The sequence below is a fragment of the Nymphalis io genome, chromosome 6 (genome assembly GCF_905147045.1).
Source record: "Nymphalis io chromosome 6, ilAglIoxx1.1, whole genome shotgun sequence".
In the NCBI taxonomy this organism is placed as follows: Eukaryota; Metazoa; Arthropoda; class Insecta; order Lepidoptera; family Nymphalidae; genus Nymphalis; species Nymphalis io.
In genome coordinates, this window is record NC_065893.1 from 9,476,051 (window position 1) to 9,498,663 (window position 22,613).

Consider the following 22,613-nt stretch of genomic DNA (forward strand, 5'->3'; position numbering starts at 1 on the left):
GCTATCCCCAAGACACCGCTATCCATAAGGACATAGATGCAGACACTTTATTACTTCATTGGATGAATATATGGCCATATACTTGACTAAAATTTTAAATATTTACAATATCTGAACAGTTATGTTTTCTAAATGGATACCTATATCATAAAGATATATTGTTTCAGTGTTTTTTACAAACATATAATGTTATAAAAAATTATGTTTTCCAATAAAGTAATAAATATACATATATATGTATTATGTGCTCTTAGTGTCCATATTATTTTATATTATCTACTCTGTACATTTGACATTCAATTATTTGTATGATCATGACAGATGATTTGGCATTGATAATAAGTATGATGATTGAGAACTATAAACTTTACAATCCGAATGAAATAAGAAATTAAAAGTTCAATAGTTGACATATAGTGCGTTGAACGAGATACTGTTGTATACAAAGATACTGTTTGTATTTAAATATTTTTTCATTAAATTTAGTAGGACTGACAGAAAAAAGTAAAATTTTCGGTCATAACTTGTTAACTTTTGCTTGATTTGTCAGTCACTGTAGCTTGTTGCTATAGTTCTTTTTCCATTTATCATACGTATCCGCCCTTTTATTAAGAGTCACGAGTAATTGATCTAACAAGTTACTAGAACTTAAGGTAAGCCTGTTTTTAACCTTGTGCCTCAACTTTAAAGTAGGTTGTTAAATATAATTTATAAGAAGTCTTAAAAAAGTATATAAAACTATGAATCATCGCTTGTTTTGCTGATACAGGAGTGAGTAACGACTACGAATTAAAGAGCTAAGAGTATTCTTATTGGAATTGTGGAAGTATAATCATGGCAGAATTGGAAGAAAAAGTTATAATGACCCCAAAAAGTAAAACACCCACATCTACTATATTGATAGTTGAAAGGAAGGTCATAGAAGCAGAACCTAGTGATAAAATACATGTAGCTGGAGGTGATCATACTGGCATAATAATAAATAAGGAAAAAGTATATGGTTAGTTTTAAATTAAATTATTATAAATTTATGTGGTGATTATTGTTATTCTTTTAGTAGAACATTTTAATTATAATTGTTGAAATGTTTTCCTCAATAAATGTCTTATCATTTATTGAGGAAAAAGGAAATACAATAATAGTTTTGTCTAAAGTTGTTGTATAAATTAATGGATTAATTTTAATTTTTTTTGTTTCAGAAAATGGTGTAACAGAACCATGCCATGCTCAGCTAGAGTTCTGTGTTTACTTGGTATCTGGTATAACTGGTAACCATACACGAGAAGCAAGAGCACTCAGATTTTGGTTTAAACCTGAAGTTACTCAAAATGAATGCCCCCATGAAGCGCAAGCATTCTTCCGTGAACTAGTTAGCCCTCAAGATTTTCCTAAAGGTAAATTGTTTTTCATATTTAAATTAGTTAACTAATAAATGCATATGTTTTGCATATCTATTTGATGTTATTTAATAATTGCAGATTATGTTGGCTTCATAAAGAAGATCATTAAGCTAATGCAAAATAAATATCACCAATTGAAACTTTTAGAAGTTGAACTAAGACAAGAAGGAAGTGGTCCACCGCCTCCAGGTTTGTTTATTAAATATTTATACACTTATAATATCATAATATATTTCTCAAAAAGACAAAATGAAAGTATATCTTTCTCAAAAGATAAATAAATATTTGAATTTATTATTATTTATTGCTTTAATTTTTTTTAATACAGACATATTGTTTTAATTTTATGCCACAGAAGCAAATGGTGATATTACGAGTAAGGCAATTATATACAAGTATTATAATGGTTGTATGTATATTATTTTTAGTATAATAAGCATGTTATGTTGAGATGATGTATATATTAATAATGTACATTATTTTTAGATGTTTTAATATAAGATGATAATAATATACTTTTTAACTAACATAATATACTTGATATCTGAAGCATGTTTAAAATTTCACATAAATCTAGAAATGATTTGTTACACTTTTCACTACATATTCTAATTTGCACATAGCTTGAGTGATACATTCCAACCAGGGTTTTTTTTTGTATTTTTGTGATATTGCAACATAATTATATATACATATATATTATATAAAATATAAATATCAAAAAGTACTACTTAAAGTAAGTAAAATAAAAGTAGTTTTTAACTACCTTTTAAAAAACTAGTTTTTATTTGCTAGTTTATAATATTTAGTACATATGCAAAATTGTATTGACACTTGCACCAAAAGTGTGTGCAAACATTTTGCACAAGCATTTGGCATGTGGAAGTGGCCTTAAATTTTGACAGGAGCCAGACTTAATAATATAAGAAATAATAATAGATGAAGTTTATAAATACTGTTATGTGTAAATACATTCTAATAAGTAATAATTCATTTGGTTTTGTTAACTTGCTATTTCCAAATACTGACTGAAAATTAAGAAAAACAAATATTTCCATTAACGAAATACTCGCTGTGTATATAAAAAGAATCTTAATACTTTTTATGTTTAACATCGTAGCTCACTATAGGTAATTTAGTAAGACTTATTATCAAAATGCCCCAGTAATGTGTAATAATAATAATTTATTTATTTAAGTAACAAGACTCATGTACAAAATTACAAAAAATAAAATAAACAATAATATGTGTAAAGAATTTAAATTAAGTAATTATGTTTATAAAAGTTACCAGTTAAAGGTGTCTATTGCAAAATTCGTTGTTACATTTTTTTATAATCAACAACAAAATTAAACAGTTCATAAAATAAGTGTTAACTAATGTATGTTTTTTTGAATAAATGAATTGAACGTAAATTGTTTAGTAAATTTTACAATGGCTTTGTATTGCATTGCATGAATTTAGGATTCATATTACTCGTTATTCTAAAGCGAATTAATTTTCAACTCATTATACTTTTTTTCAGCTTTCATCGAAGATAGCATAGTAAACCAAACCTTTATATCGGAGCAAAAAGTACTGGATATGATCGAAAATGCCTATCCTAATCCACTTTCTGTTGAAGACTTTGTGACGTAAGTATTTTAGCAAGATTTAAGATCTTGTTCACACTACCCACATGATGCGATTACAAGAAAAGATAGTTTAACGACACCAAAGGATCCTTTTTTATTCTGGTAAAAAGAGCGATAAATATAATGATTGCCAGATTATTTAATTATTCAACCGAATCTAAGAAATTTTGTTGAACCTTTATGTTGCCACTGTGATCTTCCACAATCAATCGACCGCGATTTTTGTATCTCCAGAACGATTGTTGTGCTGATAGAAGTTTGTGGAATAATATAAAAATGCAATAATTTACTAAATACGTATTTGAATCTCTTTTATTATATTTAACTAGAATATACAATCATACGTAAGTCCGTTAAAATTTATGCTTAAATAGATACATTTTTTTAGTGCTGGAAAATGGTCAAAGACTGAAGTAAAAGATGCTCTAGAGTCATTGGAAGAAAAAGGATTAACACGTTTAATGTCCGACGGTGTGTATGTACGTCAGCACAGTATCGATACACAAGTAAGAATCATTCATATATTTTTTTTATGTTATATTGCCATATACTAGCCATGATATAATATTCACATAATATAAATAAGTATTGTGTTATTCGATGACGTCAACTTTGACACAGTGAGTTGGAAAACGCTCCTTTTTTTTGCACTATCTTTATTGTTTTTTTTATGGAATAAAATTTAGTTAGCTAATTAATTTATATAAGCTGCCCCGGAATTGATGAATCTTAATGACGATTATTATTGATTAAGAGTCTTAATGCAGTCAGGAAAGATAAATGGCACAAAAAAATCTCCGTAAATAGTTATTTGTGTCCTTAGCTATTACTTATTTATATATTATTTTATAATTCTGTTTCATCTTAATGTTTCCTTCAGGTGGTAAAACAAATGCCAACATTGTGTTCGTCGCGACAACCCACTATAGCCGTTGTGACAGCTCTGTACTGCGAGAAACAAGCCGTCGATGCGATGATGGACAATCAAGAGACGTATGTCCGATACACTACTGTCGGTAAGTACATTAATATAATAATTGAAAAACTATTTGCATCATTTACACTGGTACTACTCACTCACCAGTTTTTCGACAAATAAGTATCAATCGTTTGTGTTCCCATATGAAAGGTGAGTAAGCGACTGTAATTTAACACATATTTATTCCAGGCACACCTCTCAAATCATGTGCCTCTCAAATGGTGCGCCAAATTTATCAATTTTCCGCTTTCCACATCCAATCGGGTCCAGCCGCTTTCTGTATTTGTACATAAAATTTTACTCTTAGCTTTATCACATACAAGTAAAATTTTATATTAACTACTTATTTTTAAAATTCCCCTTTTAAAAGTGTTTGAAGGCTAAAGGAAAAATGCATACAGATATAAATCATAAACACATTAATACAAAATGTATATATTGATTAAATTTAAATCTAATTTTACTATATTTTATTATATATTTAATATATTCAATTAATATTATCTGAGAAACTTTAATTTTTTGTTTATAATTTGAAATTTTAGCTAATTTAGTTTTTATTTTATTTATTTTTTCAATTTGCATGTTATCGAATCTCCTCTCCTGTTTTCCTAAGGTTTTAATTTCACGAGAAATTGTGTAGTGCCAATGCAAAATTTTATTTAAGTTTTATCTATACAATCGGCCATTTTGATTTTTTTAGCGTCGTATTATATAAAGAAAAAGGTTGATATACGATTTTATTAATTTAGGGTAATTATCAAGATAATCCAAAAAAGTGGTTCAACTTGGTATGGCATGACATACAATTTAATACAGGATTTTATCCCCCCTAGAGGACGCCGTATTTATTATATTGTCAAGTCGTATGGACTGTAATATAATTAACGGACGATCAAGACGCTTTTAATAATAATTCATATTATGTAAAATATTATTGATAGTTTAAAAGAAATATAGGAAAAAATATACAAATATACAGTATAATTACAGGCACAAGGGACATAAAATCTTAGTTCCCAAGGTTGGTGGCGCATTGGCTATAAGCGATGGTTGACATTTCTTACAATGCCAATGTCTAAGGGCGTTTGGTGACCACTTACCATCAGGTGGCCCATATGCTCGTCCACCTTCCTATTCTATATAAAAAAAAAACACAGCCATAGCCCAATGAAATCATAAACTCTCCTTTTGACTTCATTGTCGTCAGGGAAAAAACAAATGGAGATTCGGAAAACCTTCGGCTATGATAGTCTTAGAGATCAGTGTTAAATATTGATTTTATAATGTCTACTGTGACCATTTTCCTTTTATATAATAAATTAAAAGAGTAGTTATTGGACACATCTTAAATAAATAAAATCATGTAAGAAACAAAACAAGGTTGGTATAGAAATATACATTATATAATTATTTATTGGTTATATCTTCATAAAATATTATAAAATAAACTTCACAGGTCATATCAACATAGTACACTTTAATAAAAATACAGAACAATAACATTTCACAAAGGCATTAAACATAACATGGGTGGGTTCATTCTTAAAAATATGTTTTATTACTATAATATAGATTGTTTTAAAATGCTCGCTGTTCTTAACAAATTAATACTGATGAAATTAATGGAAACATGTTGAGTACAACACAAAATATACTTAGGTGTAAAATAGTATTCATACATCAACAAATACACAAAATAATAATTAAAAAAATTACACATAAGTAAATGTCAATTCTTCAACTTTGATTACATTGCTTATTGTAAAAAATGTGATGTTGTCTAATGTATTTCTATCCAGTTCTAAAGAATCGAGAGAATAATCTCCAATAGCGATGTCTATAAGTATTGAATCCTCATAATTTCTTATTTGTAATTTCAACTTGAAGTCGGAACCTAGAAAAAAAGTTCATAAATACAGTTAGTACAACTGTGTAAAAGATATTTTAAAGTTTAAAAAAGTTATTTTAGAGATTTCTTAATATTAAAGTATAAATTTAGTTTAAATGTAGTTCCCAATATACATCTGAGAAATATTTCAAATATAAAAAAAAATTGCTGCATTTGGCAGTGACCCTGCCTTCAAGGATTCGGTTCCTGCCCAACTGTTGGTGTATTATGTAGATAATACAGTAAGTACAGCCTGTGAATATTCCACTGCTGGGCTAAGGCCTTCTCTCCTTGAAGCTTATTCCACAATGCTGCTCCAATGTGGGTTGGTGGAATACACAAGTGGCATAATTTTAGTGAAATTTCACACATGCAAATGCAAGATCCTCACTATGTTTACCTCCACCGCCAAGCACGAGATGAATTATAAGCACAAATTAAGAAAACGAAAATTTAGTGCTTGCCTGGATTTGAACCCGCGATTCTAATCACTGCGCCATCTTGGCTTACATTACATAATACATTATATGTATATATACATTTATTTAAAATTATATATATGTATATCAGTCTGCTGTTATAAAAAAACAGACATTAATTTGGCTACCGTAAGAGCAGCCGACTAATGGATAGGTGTGAAATTAAAATAAAGAAAAATGTAATAAAAGACAATGAATGTTATAATATGAAATATTTAAATAATTTTACTAACTGTTCAGTATTCTTGAAGGCCTTTGACTTTCTGGATCTCTTGGTCCACTATTATTTGTTACTAATGTAATAATATCCTCAATAAAATCTATTTTCATTTGTATGGCAAAATCTTGATTATTTTGTGAAGGTATACCAGTTTTTAAATTAAAGATCAAGCTGGAAAAATAAACAAATACTCAAATGTAGTTTAATTTATCTTTTACTTACAAAAATTTGAGTCTTAAGGTGCTTAAAGAGCAATATTTTAATATTTTATGGGAATCTATTATGACGGCAGTATGTTGCTACAGAAAATATATTTCTCTGCATTTACTTTACAACAGTAAGTAAACAAGAAAAAAAAAAATAATTTAAAGATTTGAATGTATCATTTATATATTCATGGCGTTATTTATAAACATTGTTTAGTTGTTGCTTTGTTAAACAATGATATCACTCTTTATATCATTATTGATTTGATATTCAAAAGAAGACAGCATTGACATCATTTGCAATCAACTGCTAAATAATTTTTATAAGTAAAGCAGTCAATGTCTAAATTTAATTATGTGAATGATTGAGTGATGCTTTTTTTTACACAATGCGAGTGTAACATATATTCTTAATATTTCTATTTTCTATCAAGATACTTTATGATCTAAATGTTTTCCTAACACACTTAATAGGCAAATTACACTGTGCATACTAATTGTCATCATAAACATCTGATAATAATGATTATGAGATATTATATATGCTCTAAACGGAAAATTTATTTTTATCTTAGTTGGCTATTTTAATAAATTGCTTTATATCCTATCTATCTAGATTAAGATTGCAAAACTAAAGTGTATACATACTTATCTTTATTTTCTGTCATGTTTCCACGTATACTTATTATGTCGTCATTCTTCAAAGGTCTCGGTAACTTAAATATTTCTTCGTTTCCTATTGTTGACCACATCGTTACCTGCGTATGTCCGTTTAATCTCGTCTCGTATGTATCATGTTCTACGCGGCTGCTAGTACTAAAAGTATTTAAGAAATCACTTATAGTAGGATGTAAATATATTTCAGATTTAGTGTGAGCATTTAAAGTCGTATTGACACCGTAAAATTTGTGTAAAATTATTCACCTCAATATTATACTCCTACCAATACCGTACCGTATACTTCAGTTGAAATTGAGTTTATAAGGTATTTCCTTTTAGACACAAGATTGAATTACAGAAGTGTGAAATCATTATTTGTTTCAGTTTTCATTTAACATTTTATAATACCTTAGTCATTTTATACAAATTCACATTACGCTGGCGTCAGGCGTGTCGTTTTAAAAAGAACATTAGCTACCTAATAAATGTTTGACATATGACATTTTGACATTGACATATTCCGTAAACTGGGATGAAACTAAAAAATCATAAACTTAAAATGTGTCGAGGTATAAATGTTAATTTTTCTTAAACACTTCAACTATATCAATAAATTGTTGTTTATCCACTTGTGCGTATATATTTAGGTCTCAAAACTTAAATAGACATATTGACCTATTAGGAGCTTGTACTGATTGAAAACTTTGAGTTTCAAAATTATATATTTCTGAAATCTGCATCGATCATTATAAATACAATAATTGCCTGTGCAGTATAATAGAATACAGATAAATTATACAACATACGATTTACTTTTTTAAATAGGTTATTAGCAAAACTCTTTTACATACGACGTAAATAATCTCACCCTGTTAAGCACTCAAAACAAGTTTTAAGCATCGTTTATATTTATTAATATACACCAACTCAATCACACACGTCAGTTTCTATAAAAGTTTTTTTTCCACTACCTATCAATGAAGATTTACAGATGGAATGTAGCATTGACGGAGATGACGTAATGTCCAAAACAAACACGCTCACTGAACGGTATATATGGAAATACAATACACACCTTTGAGATTACAGCTACCTTCGCACCGCATTCACGACTACACAGCGAGACGTCAGTCCAATAGCACAACTAATGTAACTGGAAATAAATTTCTTAGATTGAGCCTTATATATATAAAAATATGGTTTACATAAAACGAATAAAATTTATTTGAATACGGTAAGAGAATATAAACCGTACTGTGAATATATTTAAATTTCTTATAAAAAATTAGTCATTCATTAATACGGAAAATTTGATTTAGTAATACAAATTTATATTGTGATGTTATTAAAGGTGTCCAATAGCGTTTAACTACATTATATGTCATGGTAAAATGAGCTAGAGCAATATTAAAGCTGTACCTACCTAATATTAAATGCCAATGATAATAAAAAACCAAAAACGCAATTTCAAGAGAATGTGTGGCCTTTAGTGGTAAGCACACAATGGATTAATTATTAATCTTCTTCAACAACATGAAATTCACGCTTGTAACGTCAATAGGCTTTCGTCAAATTTAAAGCTGATAGAACTGCGAAACGCAGCCTCTTATATAGTAATATTATACATTAAAACTTTCGAAACGCGCTGCATCATCTGGTGGTCTTGGCTGTTTAATTTGTCTTTTCAGTATAAATTTTGCAATAGACATTTAAAATAGTTATACCATTAAAAAACATATCTTTTGTCATACAAATTTATAACTCTCTTTCACCTTTCTAACTACTCTTTCAAAGCTCTAAAGATTGTGAATTTTTAAAAAGTATAAAAAAATATTTGGCCCCCACGATATGAGATCAGTGATACTTTATGTAATAATTTCGTTGGTTTCGGGATTGTTACAAATATATAACTGAACGTATTTATCACGTATATTTTAACATTTTTTATAAATTCCTGACGCCTGAAACACTGCAGTGCCCGGTCACAAACAGCTGATTAATTCAAACGATTAAGGTGTTAAAAAAAAAAGAAAATTAAAATAGTTGAAAATAAAGTAACACCAGGCGGGCCAACTAGGGGCTAGGGGGTCTCTTCACACCGAGTACCCATAGAAGGTCTGCAGAAGCGGGCCTACCGTCGGGACGTCACGGTAGTATGCGCAAGCGATCCCGTGGCGTCCCCCAAAAATATTATGTGGGTACCGCTGGTTTTTTAGTAGGTATTCCGGCGCCTTCAACGTCGGCGAGTCCCACATACTTACCCCCACTTCATGTGAGGGAAACGCGTAAAGCCATTTTTCCAGCGAAAAAAATGGCGGGCTAATTACAAAAGCCCAGCAGGCCACAGGTTGAGAATTGGATAAATAAACCGATGCATTCTACTAGTTTAGGGTATAGAATACTAGTCTTAATGATATTCAACAACATTCCATATCGCTTACATTGGGACTGAGGTGGACTGAGATAAGCTACGTTCACATACATAATAAGCTACATCTCATAAAATATGTCCTCAATATCTCACCGTTGCATGGGCCTGAGTCATGTATATTACCTGCGTAAAAAAGCGTTACGCTTAAATAGAGGAGAAAATATCAATTTTAGTAATTTTTAAGGCATTGATAGTATTTTTTTAAATAAATGTTTATTTAGAAGATTTTTCACTATACTAAAAGATACACAGATTACACATTTTAACTAACAATAAGATATGTATAAGAGTTTCGTACAAAGTAGTTCTTATTCTTCTGATTACTATGTGCTATATAAAAGTATGCTATAATTGTATCTTATATTTTTATATTTCGATAAAAAGAGAGAGAGAAAAGGTAACTTTCCATAATTTGAAGGAGATCGTAAAGAAGTACGAAATACCTATTTAAATATAATAGTTGGTAGCCGTCAGAGAATGATTTTGAAGGACCTCACTGTTACTATCGCACCTCTAAGTTATAGGTAGCAAGAGGCCACCTTCGCTACAGGTGCCCAGGCACTGGGTATATATTATTTACACCGCAAATGAATGAGACTAAACATGGGATCTGAGACCTTGTGTTTCATCGGTTCAGCTGCATTTAAATAATCCTGTAGAATAACTTGTGGACGTTATCAACCTTTTTTTTATTATTTAACTCTAGAAAAACGCGTTACGCGTTTCCCCCATGGGAACAGTGGGGGGCGGGGGTATGTAGGGCTCGCCGGTGTACAAGGCGCCGAGTGCGCCCAGAACATCGGAATACCCACTAAAAAAGCAGCGGTACCCTTTCCGTCTTTACGTGGAGCGCCACGGGATCGCTTTCGCATACTGCCGTGACGGTGGACGTTATCAACCTAGGCCAGCCTGCAAAATACCAAACCACTTATGTTTTGAGCAGTGAGCAGTTGTTAAGCTAGTTAATAATATGCTTCTTAATAATAAATAACATCTTAAACAGTCGCGTGGTTTTGTTATTAATGAATCATTCATCGATTGATTTATAATTAAAAAAAAATTATAATAAATTAACAATTACTAGCATGAATTTATTATACATGTATTAATTAAGTGATTGTATTCTTTAACTTTTTGATTCACAAATCTAATGTTATCAAAATAGTTGCAGGAAATTTGCTTACTTTGTATATATATAATCAACGTATTAATAATAAAAAAATATGTCTCGCCATAAGTTTTTTGAAGTTACCATCTGTATATGAACAGCTCCGATTTGTAATGTTACAAATCAATTGTATTAATACCATTAGTATTTGATTTGCCTTGCATTGAATATATAATATAATGTAGGTTTAGTTATATCTAGTTTATAATTGTATCAACATATAATAATAACAGTTTTTTTTACTTTTAAAACAACAAAGCTCGTATTTTTATAATAACTATGTATTATATGAAGATGTTCAAGATGTTCACATTGCTTGGGTACCATTACACAATCACTTGCACAATTTTATAAAAGTGAGAAAATGTTATTTTAATTATTTATCATTTATCAGGAATTTATACTATACATAAATACATAGCAGGTAAACGTTGTCGAGCATACGTTAGTTGCATACCCATTAGAGTTTGGGAATTCTCAATACCTAAGTCTCGAGACATGAGACATCCTAGAGTCAAGGCCACAAGATGTCCCGAGACTTCGACACTTATAAATGGAAAGATGTGAAATTTATTTTTGTATTCAATGGCAAGTTAGCCATTATTTATTTTATTCTCAAAATTGTCATAAGATTAATCATTGATAATAAGATTTTATCTTTCGAAAACAGTCCTAAGTAAAGTAATTTTTATTAATTACTAATAATTAAAAATCTAGTTATAATTAGTCATCGTTTCAATTTTTTTTTGTGTAATCATGTCTTCCTAGTATAAAAGTAACTTATCAATGCAATCATCATACATATCATATAGGTACTGGGTTTGGTGGACCTTATTTCCGAATCTGGCGTAGGAGTACGAAGAATATTTTCGACAAGAGTTACAAAAACAATGAGCGCAACTGTATGAATAAAAATTATTTAAACACAGCCTCGATCTGAAAGGCCTGGGACTGCAAAACACAACACGTGCCAGGACGCAAACTCAAATACAGAAATCCAAAGTCATAACTCATACATAGCGTTTCATTGTAATCTAAACAAAAAGAAGAGCAACCAGTTTTGATTTTAAATTTCGATAATTAAAAATAACTTACTAACGAGAAAATAATATCCGCTTAAATTGAAACATATGCGTTTTATTAGGTATCACTAATAATAAAACAATAATATCGTGGTAACATTAATTACATTTCAAATTATAAGTGCACATATAAAACCTTATTATGTACAAGTTTTTCAAGGTTAATTTATATTGTATGTGCATTTATAACCTGTTAGCCTAGACATCATGGATTCTCACACCCACTAGAAATTCAAATCGAGCCGTGCGGTTGAATTCAATTTAGATTTTAAAATGACTTTTAAATAAAAAAATATTAACAAGATTGTAAGCAATTTGGAACCTAATTATTACATTCCATCTAAATCATAATTACAATTTATTATTAAAATAATAAAACGTGAACGTATGTGTTCCTTATACTTTGATTACTCCAATAAGTAATAATAAAATGATAAAAATAAAATATTTCATTCAACTGTCCGTTATACATACGTGCCTTCATTTAAAGTTTAAGAACAAGCTAAATGATAAGCGCTAAATTGAATACTAAATTGAACACACCGAAGTGACTCCAATGCAATGAGTATTTATAAACATTCTTGTTCGAACAAGTGCGTAAATTATAACTTATAAGGAAGATAATATTTCGAAGTCTGTGCCGCAATTATGTAGACGCGATCTCTTAACAGGAAGACCTGTGTGACAATATCGTTTATTTGAATTTACACTTGGAGTTCTTACGATACAAATTTTCATAGTTTATTATGACGCAAATTATTTTGTACCGTTTTCTCGCTATGTTGATAGTCTGTTTTCAGACATGGTTTCTATGAAGCTTAATATCCTATAAAGTATTTGTTTTAAGGTAATTATATCGTAACTAAAACTTGATATTCATCTGAATTTAAAATTCCAAGCCAAATTTAGAATATCCTTAAAATATATTTTTTTTAAATATATAAACATATTAATAACACATAACATAATAAAATAATTAAAAAACAATTCTGTTGAAACAAATGAAATCACAGGCATTTATTTAAAAAAACATTGATTTATTAAAACTAAAACTCTCGGACCAGCCGAAATACATTCACCTAATTGACTTAAAATTTCTATTGACTAGATTCAAATATGCAACTTGAACTTGCAACATTTATTTTACATAATAAAGTTATTTTGTATATAATACATTAAATGATTGCTTTGCTTATTTTAAAATTTACTGTTTTTCTTCTCTTTTAAAGCTAAACGTAACATTATGAACATTTGAGAATCCTTTCACGGTAATAGAATCGACTAAATCAAAAGAATGGAAGTTAATAAATTCTCCTAAAGACCCCCTGACGATTCCAGCTCCTTCGTAATATAATTCCATTACGTGTTTATCTGTGTCATTTTCAAATACAGTTCTGGCGTTGAATTGCAGAACGAATGGTGAAGGATCTGCAACATATAGTTATTAATAAAATTTACAATTATTATAATAAAATATTAAGCATCGTTTTCTTCTTTGATTAGATGCGATGAGTAGAATTATGATTGCTTATTATACTTACATGATATAACTTTCGGTTTCGGCAAGGAAACAGAAGTTTCTATGCCGTCGTTGGTTAGGAGAAACTTTTTTTTTTCAGGAATGTATTTAACGTGGCACTCATCTTGTGGACTCATATTTTTCCCCGAAAATGTTAAGCTTAATCTGAAAGTTAAATATTTAAGTTATATATATTAACATGCTAAAAACAAAGCATTGATAAATTTAAAAGTTGTCAAATCGATTACACTGATCTTTATTTCCTTGAATCGAAAATCTTTGAAATTACGAATACGTCTGCGAGCCTTAACTAGATAAAACACTTAGTAATATTTACGAGATTCATGTTGGCTCAGTTAGAAATTCCCAACGAATTGTTCAAAGGACTTTTAGGAAATAATGTACTCACTGGTCACGTTCGTCGGTTAACATTCCTCCGAGTATAATGTTCATTCCACTTTCAATAGCTATAGGAAGTTTAAGAGTAACACTTTCATCGATCGGTTTCAATTCGGTCCGAATAAAAAGATAACCGAAAATGATTGTATATAGAATAATCTCCATAATATTTCACTCTTTTTACTAAATCCAAAAGAAACTCGAATTTATACAAACTACTTGATTAATTTTCAATAAATGTCAACTACGTGTTTAATGTTTCATGAATAAATTACTAATGATACATTTGTAAATACAATACGTAGATATATATGTTTATATATATAATTAAGTATTATAATGATTCATAACAAATATTCATTTCGTTTGGTGTCTAATATGCACGTGTCAGTTTAACAGTAATTATTAAGTAACTAATTCCTTTTACAGATGAATAAAACCTCAATATCTATATAATATATTTAATACTATATAAGGCAGTCGTAAATGACAGACTATGAGCACACCGCTGATACTACAATACATTGATATTTGGAGTAACGTAGAGGCGCAAAGAAAGAATTTTGATTTCAACGCGCTTTTCTCTTGAAGTTTATCTAATAGATGCGTTTTGTGTTTTTAGCACGTCAAAGATAAACAAACGTATCGTGACGTTGTTAATATTAAAAATATATATAACATTAGAAGACTACCAAATGCTATTTTTAATAGAGGTGCAAAAACAAATCTTAATAGTAAAATAATAATTGCTTGTATGATCTAATATATTCACCTAATATATTACACCGGTCCCCCCAACCTTCATTTCTTCAAATATTTTGTTATATTTCTAAAATTACATATATAGTGGTGGAACGATACACTTTCATCTCGGAACCAGTAAAACTACTCCGAAATTATAGTTTTATTTTTTAGAATATGTCGAGCCGGTTGGCGTGGTTGGTAAATATTTGCCTTTCACGCCGAAGGTTGTGGGTTCGATTCCCATCCAGGAATTTGTGTTCATGCACATTTGTGTGCATGAACATGTCTTTTTGTCCTGAGTCTGGGTGTAATTATCTATATAAGTATGTATTTACAAAAGAAAAGTAGTATATACAGTATATCAGTTGTCTGGTTTTAATTGGCCGTGTGTGAAATATATAAAAAAATATGTCTTATAATTTTGTGTTAAAAACTCAAAATAAATATAAAATATAAATCAAAATCACAATAAAAATATAATTTAATACTGAAAAAATAATACTAACTACGAATCAATTTGAAGAGGACAAAACATATTTCATACACATGATATTATATAGGTAGCTTTTTATGAGGCGGTCCATAAAAACTTTTTAAAGTGAGAGGTTATTTTACTTTTGATAACGTTAAATTCATTGTTTCGTACAATGGTGAATATATAGCTACAAATATATCATAGGACAACAGTTTTTTTTTCTAACGAATGTAATATATAGCGTAGTAATATAATATTAAGTTAATTTTTGCGTTATTTTCATTATAATATATGTTTTTCAGGTGAATCAAATGTCTATACTTTGGGTACTATTGGCAGTCATCGAGTTGTCACCACTAAGTTGCCATCAGTTGGAAGAACTAGAGAAGCAATGACAGCTGCCGGAAACACTACAACAAGGCTTCTCGGAATTTTCCAGAAGGTAAGATGTTTTCTTATAATATCGCAATTCTTGTATCCGTGTGTGCGCGTTTGTGTATGGTGCTAAAATTTGTTTTTATAGTGATTGTTATACATTTATAAATCATCAACCATCTATCGCTCAATTCCGAACTAAGTAATTCGGTAAAAGAAACTCGATATTATTCTCAATATATAAAGAAAATATATTTTTAATACGTACGCCTATTTTTTATACGTTTTATATGTAACAACAAATTCAATAGTTAAGGTAATTAATAATACAAATAATAATAACAATATTTTTTCGGTTTTATATAGTATGAAAACGTTACAGTAAATTACATTTAGGTATAATACAAAACAGCTCAGATCACAAAACTGAACTTTTTTAACGTTACATTAAAAATAATTTTATACAATACGCGATTGGTATCCTAAATAGTAATTGTTGCAAAAATAACCCCGAAAAACTACTCTTCATGAAACATTTACAAAAATGCGTTTTTAAGATAGCAGCAAATTAAAAATATAATTAAGGATCTTTTTTGAGTGACCTCAATTTTGGTTCGTTTTACATGGACTAAACCACTAGAATATGCTCCTCAACGTTTCTCAGGTGACACACCTTTACTTTAAAAGGTGAAGAGGCGTTACCTCATTGGGATATTTACAGTATGTCACTTTACTTTTACTTTATTTAATTAAATGTGTTTCATAAATTACAACATGAATTAGTCCTCAAAGAAATATGTCCTTAAAGAAACGTGTAATACGTGCTTCTGTATCAAATTCAATTAGCCGCTTGATGTTACTTAATTTAGTGTGCCCTTGCGGGCAAAGTCTACTTTGTACGACTATGTGAAGTGCCTGCGGGCGTAATTCAAATCTGTGAATGTTTCGGTACGGATGTTTAAATCGAGAGTAATAGTTCCGAAATAACTAAACGATTGCTTACGAATTCCAATGAGATTATGATTATTTCAGGGACGCGTTTAAAGAGAAATATTAGTTTAAAGAAATTTATTATTGTCTACATATTTCTGAATATGTTTATTTAAATGAATAAATAATTTAAACCATGACGTTTATATTTATATGGTTTATGTATAGACGCCACTTTTACGTAAAGCCTAGAAATTATCACACTTTACATAACATCTTAATTAATAATTTTGTTCTCCGTCCTATCCTTTGCATTTAGGCACTTAGTTTATAGATATTTCAATTGCAAATATGCTTTAAGGTAATAACAAATCAAATCAAACTGGGTTATTTATTGTTATTAAATATAATAAGACTCTCGCTTGTCTGCTTGGCTGGGAGGCGACAACTTTTTACACCTACCCATTAGATTGGATAATTGGTGGATGGTTATAAATTTTATAACGCGCTAGGTTACGTGACGTTTCAGCTGATTTGATCTTATTAGTAATTGTTCGTAATTCCCACCGTTGTATTCTAATATATCAATGTTATTCTTCGTAGGTGGATTACGTGTTTTTGGTAGGCGTAGGCGGAGGGGTTCCACACTACACAGACTACTCGAAGCATGTGAGGCTAGGCGATGTTGTTGTTTCGACGCCCGCTTCGGATTTGCAAGATAAGTATGTTATAAATTTATAAACATAGACAGCGACAATTTTAGTACTTTTTTATTATATCACTTATCAAAAAAGACTGAAGTTCATATCGCTAAGAACTTTTGTTCAGGTACAAAAATTTGGTCCAGCCGATTAAGGTTCAACTTCAATTGCCTTATATTGAAAATCCATGTTTCCGACAGTCAATTACTAACGCTTTTAGATTACGACAATTTCGAGCAAGACGGACTCAAGAAAGACAAGACAAGACATATTATAGTGTATAAGTGTGTGCGAAAACAGGTGCACTCTTCATTCTCTCAATCTCATAATCCGAGTGTGTCAGTTCCGACGCGCTCTAAAAAACTTTAAAGGCAAAACCAAGGGTTTCATGTGCTTTCCAAATCTATCGAATAACTCTATCAGCACAACCCCGGAATTTTTTTTGCTCGCCAGCTCCTTATTTATGAACGGATTAAAAAGATGATTCCTGAATTGTATTAGAAAAACGATTATTCGACATTTTTTTTTTTATAATAAAACAATTAAACGAAAATTATCACATGTATAAAATTCTGATCCGGCCACCACACCAAACTATAACGTGGCCGTGTACTTGTAACAATTATTTGTATGTATTAGTTGTTCATTACACGTGTTAGCATGTTCATACGGATAGAAAAACCTTCACTTGCTTCTAATGACCAGAGTTCAACACTAAGACGTAAACTCATGTAATTAGTAATAAAATAAAGGGAAAACACGATCATGCTGTTAGGGACCTTTTCGTTTTTCTGAGTCAATATATTTTTATCTACCTAAATTGGACTTAAATTATATCGAGGACGTGACTTAATAAATGAACCGTTTTGATATTTAACAGGACTTTGGACTATTGGTCATAGTATTAGCTGCCCAATAACGTCACTATTGACGTAGTGATTTCTAAAAAGGTAGCATTAGGGAAACTGTTTAATTTATGCTTATTGCTAATTATATTGAAAAACTGTATCAGCATTCCTGGTAATGCTTTATGATATAAATATTTTCATTCTATTATGTAAGTTATCCTCTACTAATTTGTTTATTTGTTAAATCCCGGGAGTTAATCAAATTCAAAACAATTTAGCATTATAGTGTAGGAACAGAATTGGCATCATAATTCCGACGAGACAGGTCTAGAGCAGAAAGTCCTTATATCTATATATCAAACGATACACGGGCGTTATATTTAAGGACATTGAGCTGCACATTGGCCTGTACACGAAGTAGACTCCTGTGACTTAAGGACATATATCAGCAGATTCGTGAACTTTTTAACATTCTATTAACATTGCAAATCATTAATCACATGTTATCTCCTCTTGGCGGAAAATAACTTATGAATGTATACCACGATGGATTCATATATAAATTGTTAAAATTATAATATAAATCTAATGGAAATATTTTAGGTACGTGTATATTTTCTGCGAAAAAGCGGAACGAAATGACAAGGGCGGATTTGACTACGAGGTGAAACCCTACAAGCCAGCGGACTACCTCTTGCAGCACATCGCTTTACGACTCGCAAGTACATCTGCTTCATGGAGCATATATGTTAAAGAAGGTACTTATACTTTTCAACGTTTCATGTGATCTTATTGATAATTTACAAACTTTTATAAGCAATTCCAACCTATTCAATATAGAAAAATATATTGATCGCATAACAACTGAAACAATGGGATTATTATTATTGTTTTTCATTCTCGTCTTAATATAATAATAAATAACTGTATCCACAAACTTAGCTGATCTTAAAAAAAAATTATTTACTTTAAATATTAATGAGTCGAGATCGTGGGTTGAACTCCGAGTTAGCGCCACTGGTGATGAGTTTTACTGGAAACCTGCATGTGACGGATGATAATGATCCCCCAGTTGGTAACTACTGGAAAATTGCCTTCTCTACTCCTGAGGACAATTATTGAGCTTTTTAATTCTCGCTGATCCAGTGTGTTGGTGGGATCATTAACGGACTGTCACTTTATATTAAATAATAATTTAATAAACAATCCCGTTCTACTGTATAATAGGAATATCATTTTAATCCATCAAAAAAGTGAAACATCTCAGGCAGGAAAAAAAAACAAAAGATATCTATCTTCGCGCTAGTCAGTATTAAAAATCGGCATTTTGTTGTAATATATAAATAAAGGTTACTACAAAAAATTAAATTTTATAAATACATATGTACAAATATGTTTACAGGATTGGATCGTCTAAGGGGCGTTCCAGGAAGATGGGAGCCCCCGGAAGAAGCCACGGATCGCTTGTGCGTGGATGTCGGTGGAGGAGCATTCATAGAAGTGTCTCACCCAGCACCTCAAGGGGAAACGATGTAAGTGTAATTAAAATATAATATAGTGTTAACTGGCTAGACCACCACACTTCGCATAAGTTCAGTTGAGTTTTTATTCAGAGCTATATCAATTGAATGTAGTGAAAATAATATATCTAACAAACAATATCACGGCATGTAACGATACCCTTTTGTTGTTGCCATGTTTATAGAAGTCCCTGCACACTAGACTTGACAGTAATTTCACTCCTTTCATCTATTTTTTTTTTACTAACTACTGAAAGAGTTGAGTTTATTAGAACAACCGACAAGTGATCGCTTCTGAGACTACATGAGTCTTATTGATCCTAAGAAATTAATTTATTATTATCTACTATATATTTCCACAGACTTTGTCAGTGAATTTTTTTGAGTGTTTTTTTTTTTATTGTTTAGTAATCTGTTTCTAATTCATTATATAATTCTTATATCTACGCAAAAACTACGTGTGATATAACTACGAAAGAATTGATTCTATTTTTAATGTCCGCGTCCAGCCGCAGCGCGCGCGTGCACTGCGCGCCGGTGGCGGGCGGGCGCGCCGTGGCGAGCGCGGGAGAGGCTCGCGCCGCCTTCGCCGCGCATGCGCGCGCACTCGCATACGACTGCGAGCTGGACGCCGTGCTCGACAGCGTCGTCGGCAACTGCAAGGACTGTTTTATATCGATTAGAGGTATCTCTGATTACCGCGACGGCACTCGTGGCAAGGACTGGCAGCCGCACGCCGCCTTGGCCGCGGCCGCTGTCATGAAGGCGATCATCAGCGCCATGGCGCCGCCCACAGACTAAACAAGGAGACGGTAACAATATCTTTCTTCACAATAATTGTGGGCCTTAAACACTTTATAGGAATAAACGAATTATTTATTAATTTATTGGTCATTTGGACCGTCTCAATATATGACCTAATTTTTAAATGTAACACACTTCATACGAAGCTTTATTGTATTGACGCTACAATCGTTTTAAAATTGGAAATTCTAACATCAGAATGATAATAAAGTACAATCAATAAACGACCCAACCGGTTCAGAAATATTTCAAAAATAGAAAAAAACATATTCATCGAGTACTGCATTGTGAAGCTGGCATTTAACCGAACGACGTGTTTATAATAACACATTTTATAGAGAAGTAGAAGAAACATAATTGTAGTTATTAATTAGACGAAATTACAGGTCCACTTGCCTTACTTTACTTGTTAGAATTCTAGTATAGAACTTACTTATTTATATTCTATTAAACACTAGTTATACATCAGTTTTTTTTTAATGTTACAACTTTATTAACGTTACATCGTATTACACAGTAGAATTCCTCCCATTATCTATTTTAAATATCTTCCAATAAGTGTGTTGAAAAAGGTTTGTTAAGTTTTTATAGTCCTTCCATGAATTTCTGATTGAGACTTGAATGTAACTAATCTACAAAATAATATTTGACATTGTTGTTCATGATTTCAAATTTTCCATTTAATAAATATATATATATATCACGTGTCTTCTTATATTAAAATAAGGCTTTCGTATCACGCTCATAAGGTAAAAATTTATTTAATTTCAAACCAGTAGAATATGAGGGTACAATAATCATCTCTCAGCCGAAAGACGTCCACTGCTGGACAAAGGCCTCCCCCGAGGATTTCCATTTTGGCCGGTCTTGCACTGCCCGCATCCAACGGCTTCCCGAGACTCTTTATGTCGTCGGTCCACATTGTAGGGGGCCTGCCCACGCTGCCTCTACAATAATTATAGCCAGGCTATTGTTGAGAAAACCCCCCTTCGTTGTATAAAATATTAAAACGACGTGCTAATGGAGTTCACAAAGTTACCAAAGTTTTATAAAGTCACTATATTCATTATTTATTTTTTGGTCAAATACCTTTTTATGATTTTATTGCCAGAACATAGTATGTAGACAAAATTTTAGACTAACTAACTATTCCTCTGCCATAAATGGCCTATTTATGTGGGAAAATATTTATATTCAGAAATTGATATGTTTTACAATTTGTTGTGAAAACCAAAGGTTTTACTTTCGGCTGTTTTATACAGGTCTAGTCGCCTGGAATGTTACATTTATTTATAATAATATTGAACTTAGATATACCTTATACACATTATATTTATAAAACGATTTGATATATATGAACGTTGAATTTGAATGTTATAATCATTCGTTAAAATTTGTTACCCCGTGTGAGCAATGTTGTGATTAACGTTCGTTTCATTAAAACTTGTACAAAATGTCTTTTTCACGTATAAAGTGACATGTATTTTATTTAAAGATGACCTTTGTAAAAACAGTTATAAATTTAATTTGAAAGGTGCTGTTATTTAATCCAGTAAGTAGCAGTAAGCAGTGAGCAGCAAAATAAGCTGAAAATAAAAAATAATAAAAAATGACGTACCCATTTTATTTTGTACAACTTCTAATGAAATGAATAGACCATAAATGTAGTTCATAGCGTTTTCTATTAGTTTTATTTAGAAATAGTAGATAAGAACATGAATCATTACTCATTACACACATTTTATTACTTACCTTTGACATTTTATCATAGACGATATTTATTTTTTTGTCAACACATATTTTGTACGAATTCATTTAATATTAAGATGACATTTGAAAATTGTTACTTTGCATTGTAATTCCAATGTTATAGTGAGATTTTTGTCCTGTATTCAATCCAGTAAGTTATTTAAAATATTAATTTAATTACAAATGATTACTGTTGTATTATTTGCTGTATATTGAGTGTCTTTTTCGTGTTAATCTTTTGTATTTTGTAATCGCACAAATAAACTATTAGAATAAATGTTTAAGAATTTTATTTCATTTAACCGAAGACAAATTATACCTGTGTCTCTTCCCCCTAAAGTGTAAAAGATAAAGTAGTGAATCTGACTTTATTTTGCAGGGCTAAATCATGATCAAAGT

The 22,613-nt window shown here is 30.6% G+C and overlaps 3 protein-coding genes across 9 annotated transcripts; 1 reads left to right on the forward strand and 2 right to left on the reverse strand.

Moving 5' to 3' along the window:
- The first annotated feature begins 358 nt into the window (after positions 1-358).
- On the forward strand, positions 359-22,478 carry LOC126768920 (uncharacterized). Of its 3 annotated transcripts, none has more exons than XM_050487373.1 (13): positions 359-653; positions 770-1,000; positions 1,200-1,394; positions 1,479-1,589; positions 1,756-1,809; positions 2,926-3,034; positions 3,423-3,540; positions 3,915-4,050; positions 15,590-15,729; positions 17,196-17,314; positions 18,745-18,899; positions 19,544-19,673; positions 20,171-22,478. In XM_050487373.1, the coding sequence occupies exons 2-13, from the start codon at positions 835-837 to the stop codon at positions 20,460-20,462; spliced, it is 1,725 nt and encodes a 574-aa protein (XP_050343330.1). In that variant the 5' UTR covers positions 359-653; positions 770-834; the 3' UTR covers positions 20,463-22,478. The 3 variants fall into 3 exon arrangements, with proteins under 3 accessions (XP_050343330.1, XP_050343331.1, XP_050343332.1); XM_050487374.1 differs by having other exon boundaries at positions 1,756-1,776; XM_050487375.1 differs by lacking the exon at positions 1,756-1,809.
- LOC126769045 (uncharacterized) lies at positions 5,474-8,621 on the reverse strand. Of its 5 annotated transcripts, none has more exons than XM_050487591.1 (4): positions 8,545-8,621; positions 7,458-7,625; positions 6,617-6,774; positions 5,474-5,910 (listed from the first exon to the last, which is right to left on the reverse strand). In XM_050487591.1, the coding sequence occupies exons 2-4, from the start codon at positions 7,559-7,561 to the stop codon at positions 5,729-5,731; spliced, it is 444 nt and encodes a 147-aa protein (XP_050343548.1). In that variant the 5' UTR covers positions 7,562-7,625; positions 8,545-8,621; the 3' UTR covers positions 5,474-5,728. The 5 variants fall into 5 exon arrangements, with proteins under 5 accessions (XP_050343548.1, XP_050343547.1, XP_050343551.1 ...); XM_050487590.1 differs by lacking the exon at positions 8,545-8,621 and adding an exon at positions 8,338-8,516; XM_050487594.1 differs by lacking the exon at positions 8,545-8,621 and adding an exon at positions 8,441-8,515.
- LOC126769048 (uncharacterized) lies at positions 13,345-14,339 on the reverse strand. Its single transcript, XM_050487598.1, has 3 exons — positions 14,079-14,339; positions 13,692-13,834; positions 13,345-13,578 (listed from the first exon to the last, which is right to left on the reverse strand). Exons 1-3 carry the CDS (start codon positions 14,231-14,233, stop codon positions 13,355-13,357), a joined length of 522 nt encoding a protein of 173 aa, XP_050343555.1. The 5' UTR covers positions 14,234-14,339; the 3' UTR covers positions 13,345-13,354.
- Positions 22,479-22,613: the final 135 nt, after the last annotated feature.

Coding starts and splice junctions, on each gene's coding strand:
- LOC126768920 (XM_050487373.1), top strand. CDS start 835: ATGGCAGAATTGGAAGAAAAAGTTATAATGACCCCAAAAAGTAAAACA. Junction 1,001..1,199: donor AAATAAGGAAAAAGTATATG/GTTAGTTTTAAA, acceptor TTTTTGTTTCAG/AAAATGGTGTAACAGAACCA. Junction 18,900..19,543: donor GAGCATATATGTTAAAGAAG/GTACTTATACTT, acceptor ATATGTTTACAG/GATTGGATCGTCTAAGGGGC.
- LOC126769048 (XM_050487598.1), bottom strand. CDS start 14,233: ATGGAGATTATTCTATATACAATCATTTTCGGTTATCTTTTTATTCGG. Junction 13,835..14,078: donor TTAACCGACGAACGTGACCA/GTGAGTACATTA, acceptor TTTAACTTTCAG/ATTAAGCTTAACATTTTCGG. Junction 13,579..13,691: donor GAAACCGAAAGTTATATCAT/GTAAGTATAATA, acceptor TATATGTTGCAG/ATCCTTCACCATTCGTTCTG.
- LOC126769045 (XM_050487590.1), bottom strand. CDS start 8,369: ATGCTTAAAACTTGTTTTGAGTGCTTAACAGG. Junction 7,626..8,337: donor TGTTTTGAGTGCTTAACAGG/GTGAGATTATTT, acceptor AAATACTTTTAG/TACTAGCAGCCGCGTAGAAC. Junction 6,775..7,457: donor ATGACAGAAAATAAAGATAA/GTATGTATACAC, acceptor TTATTTTTCCAG/CTTGATCTTTAATTTAAAAA.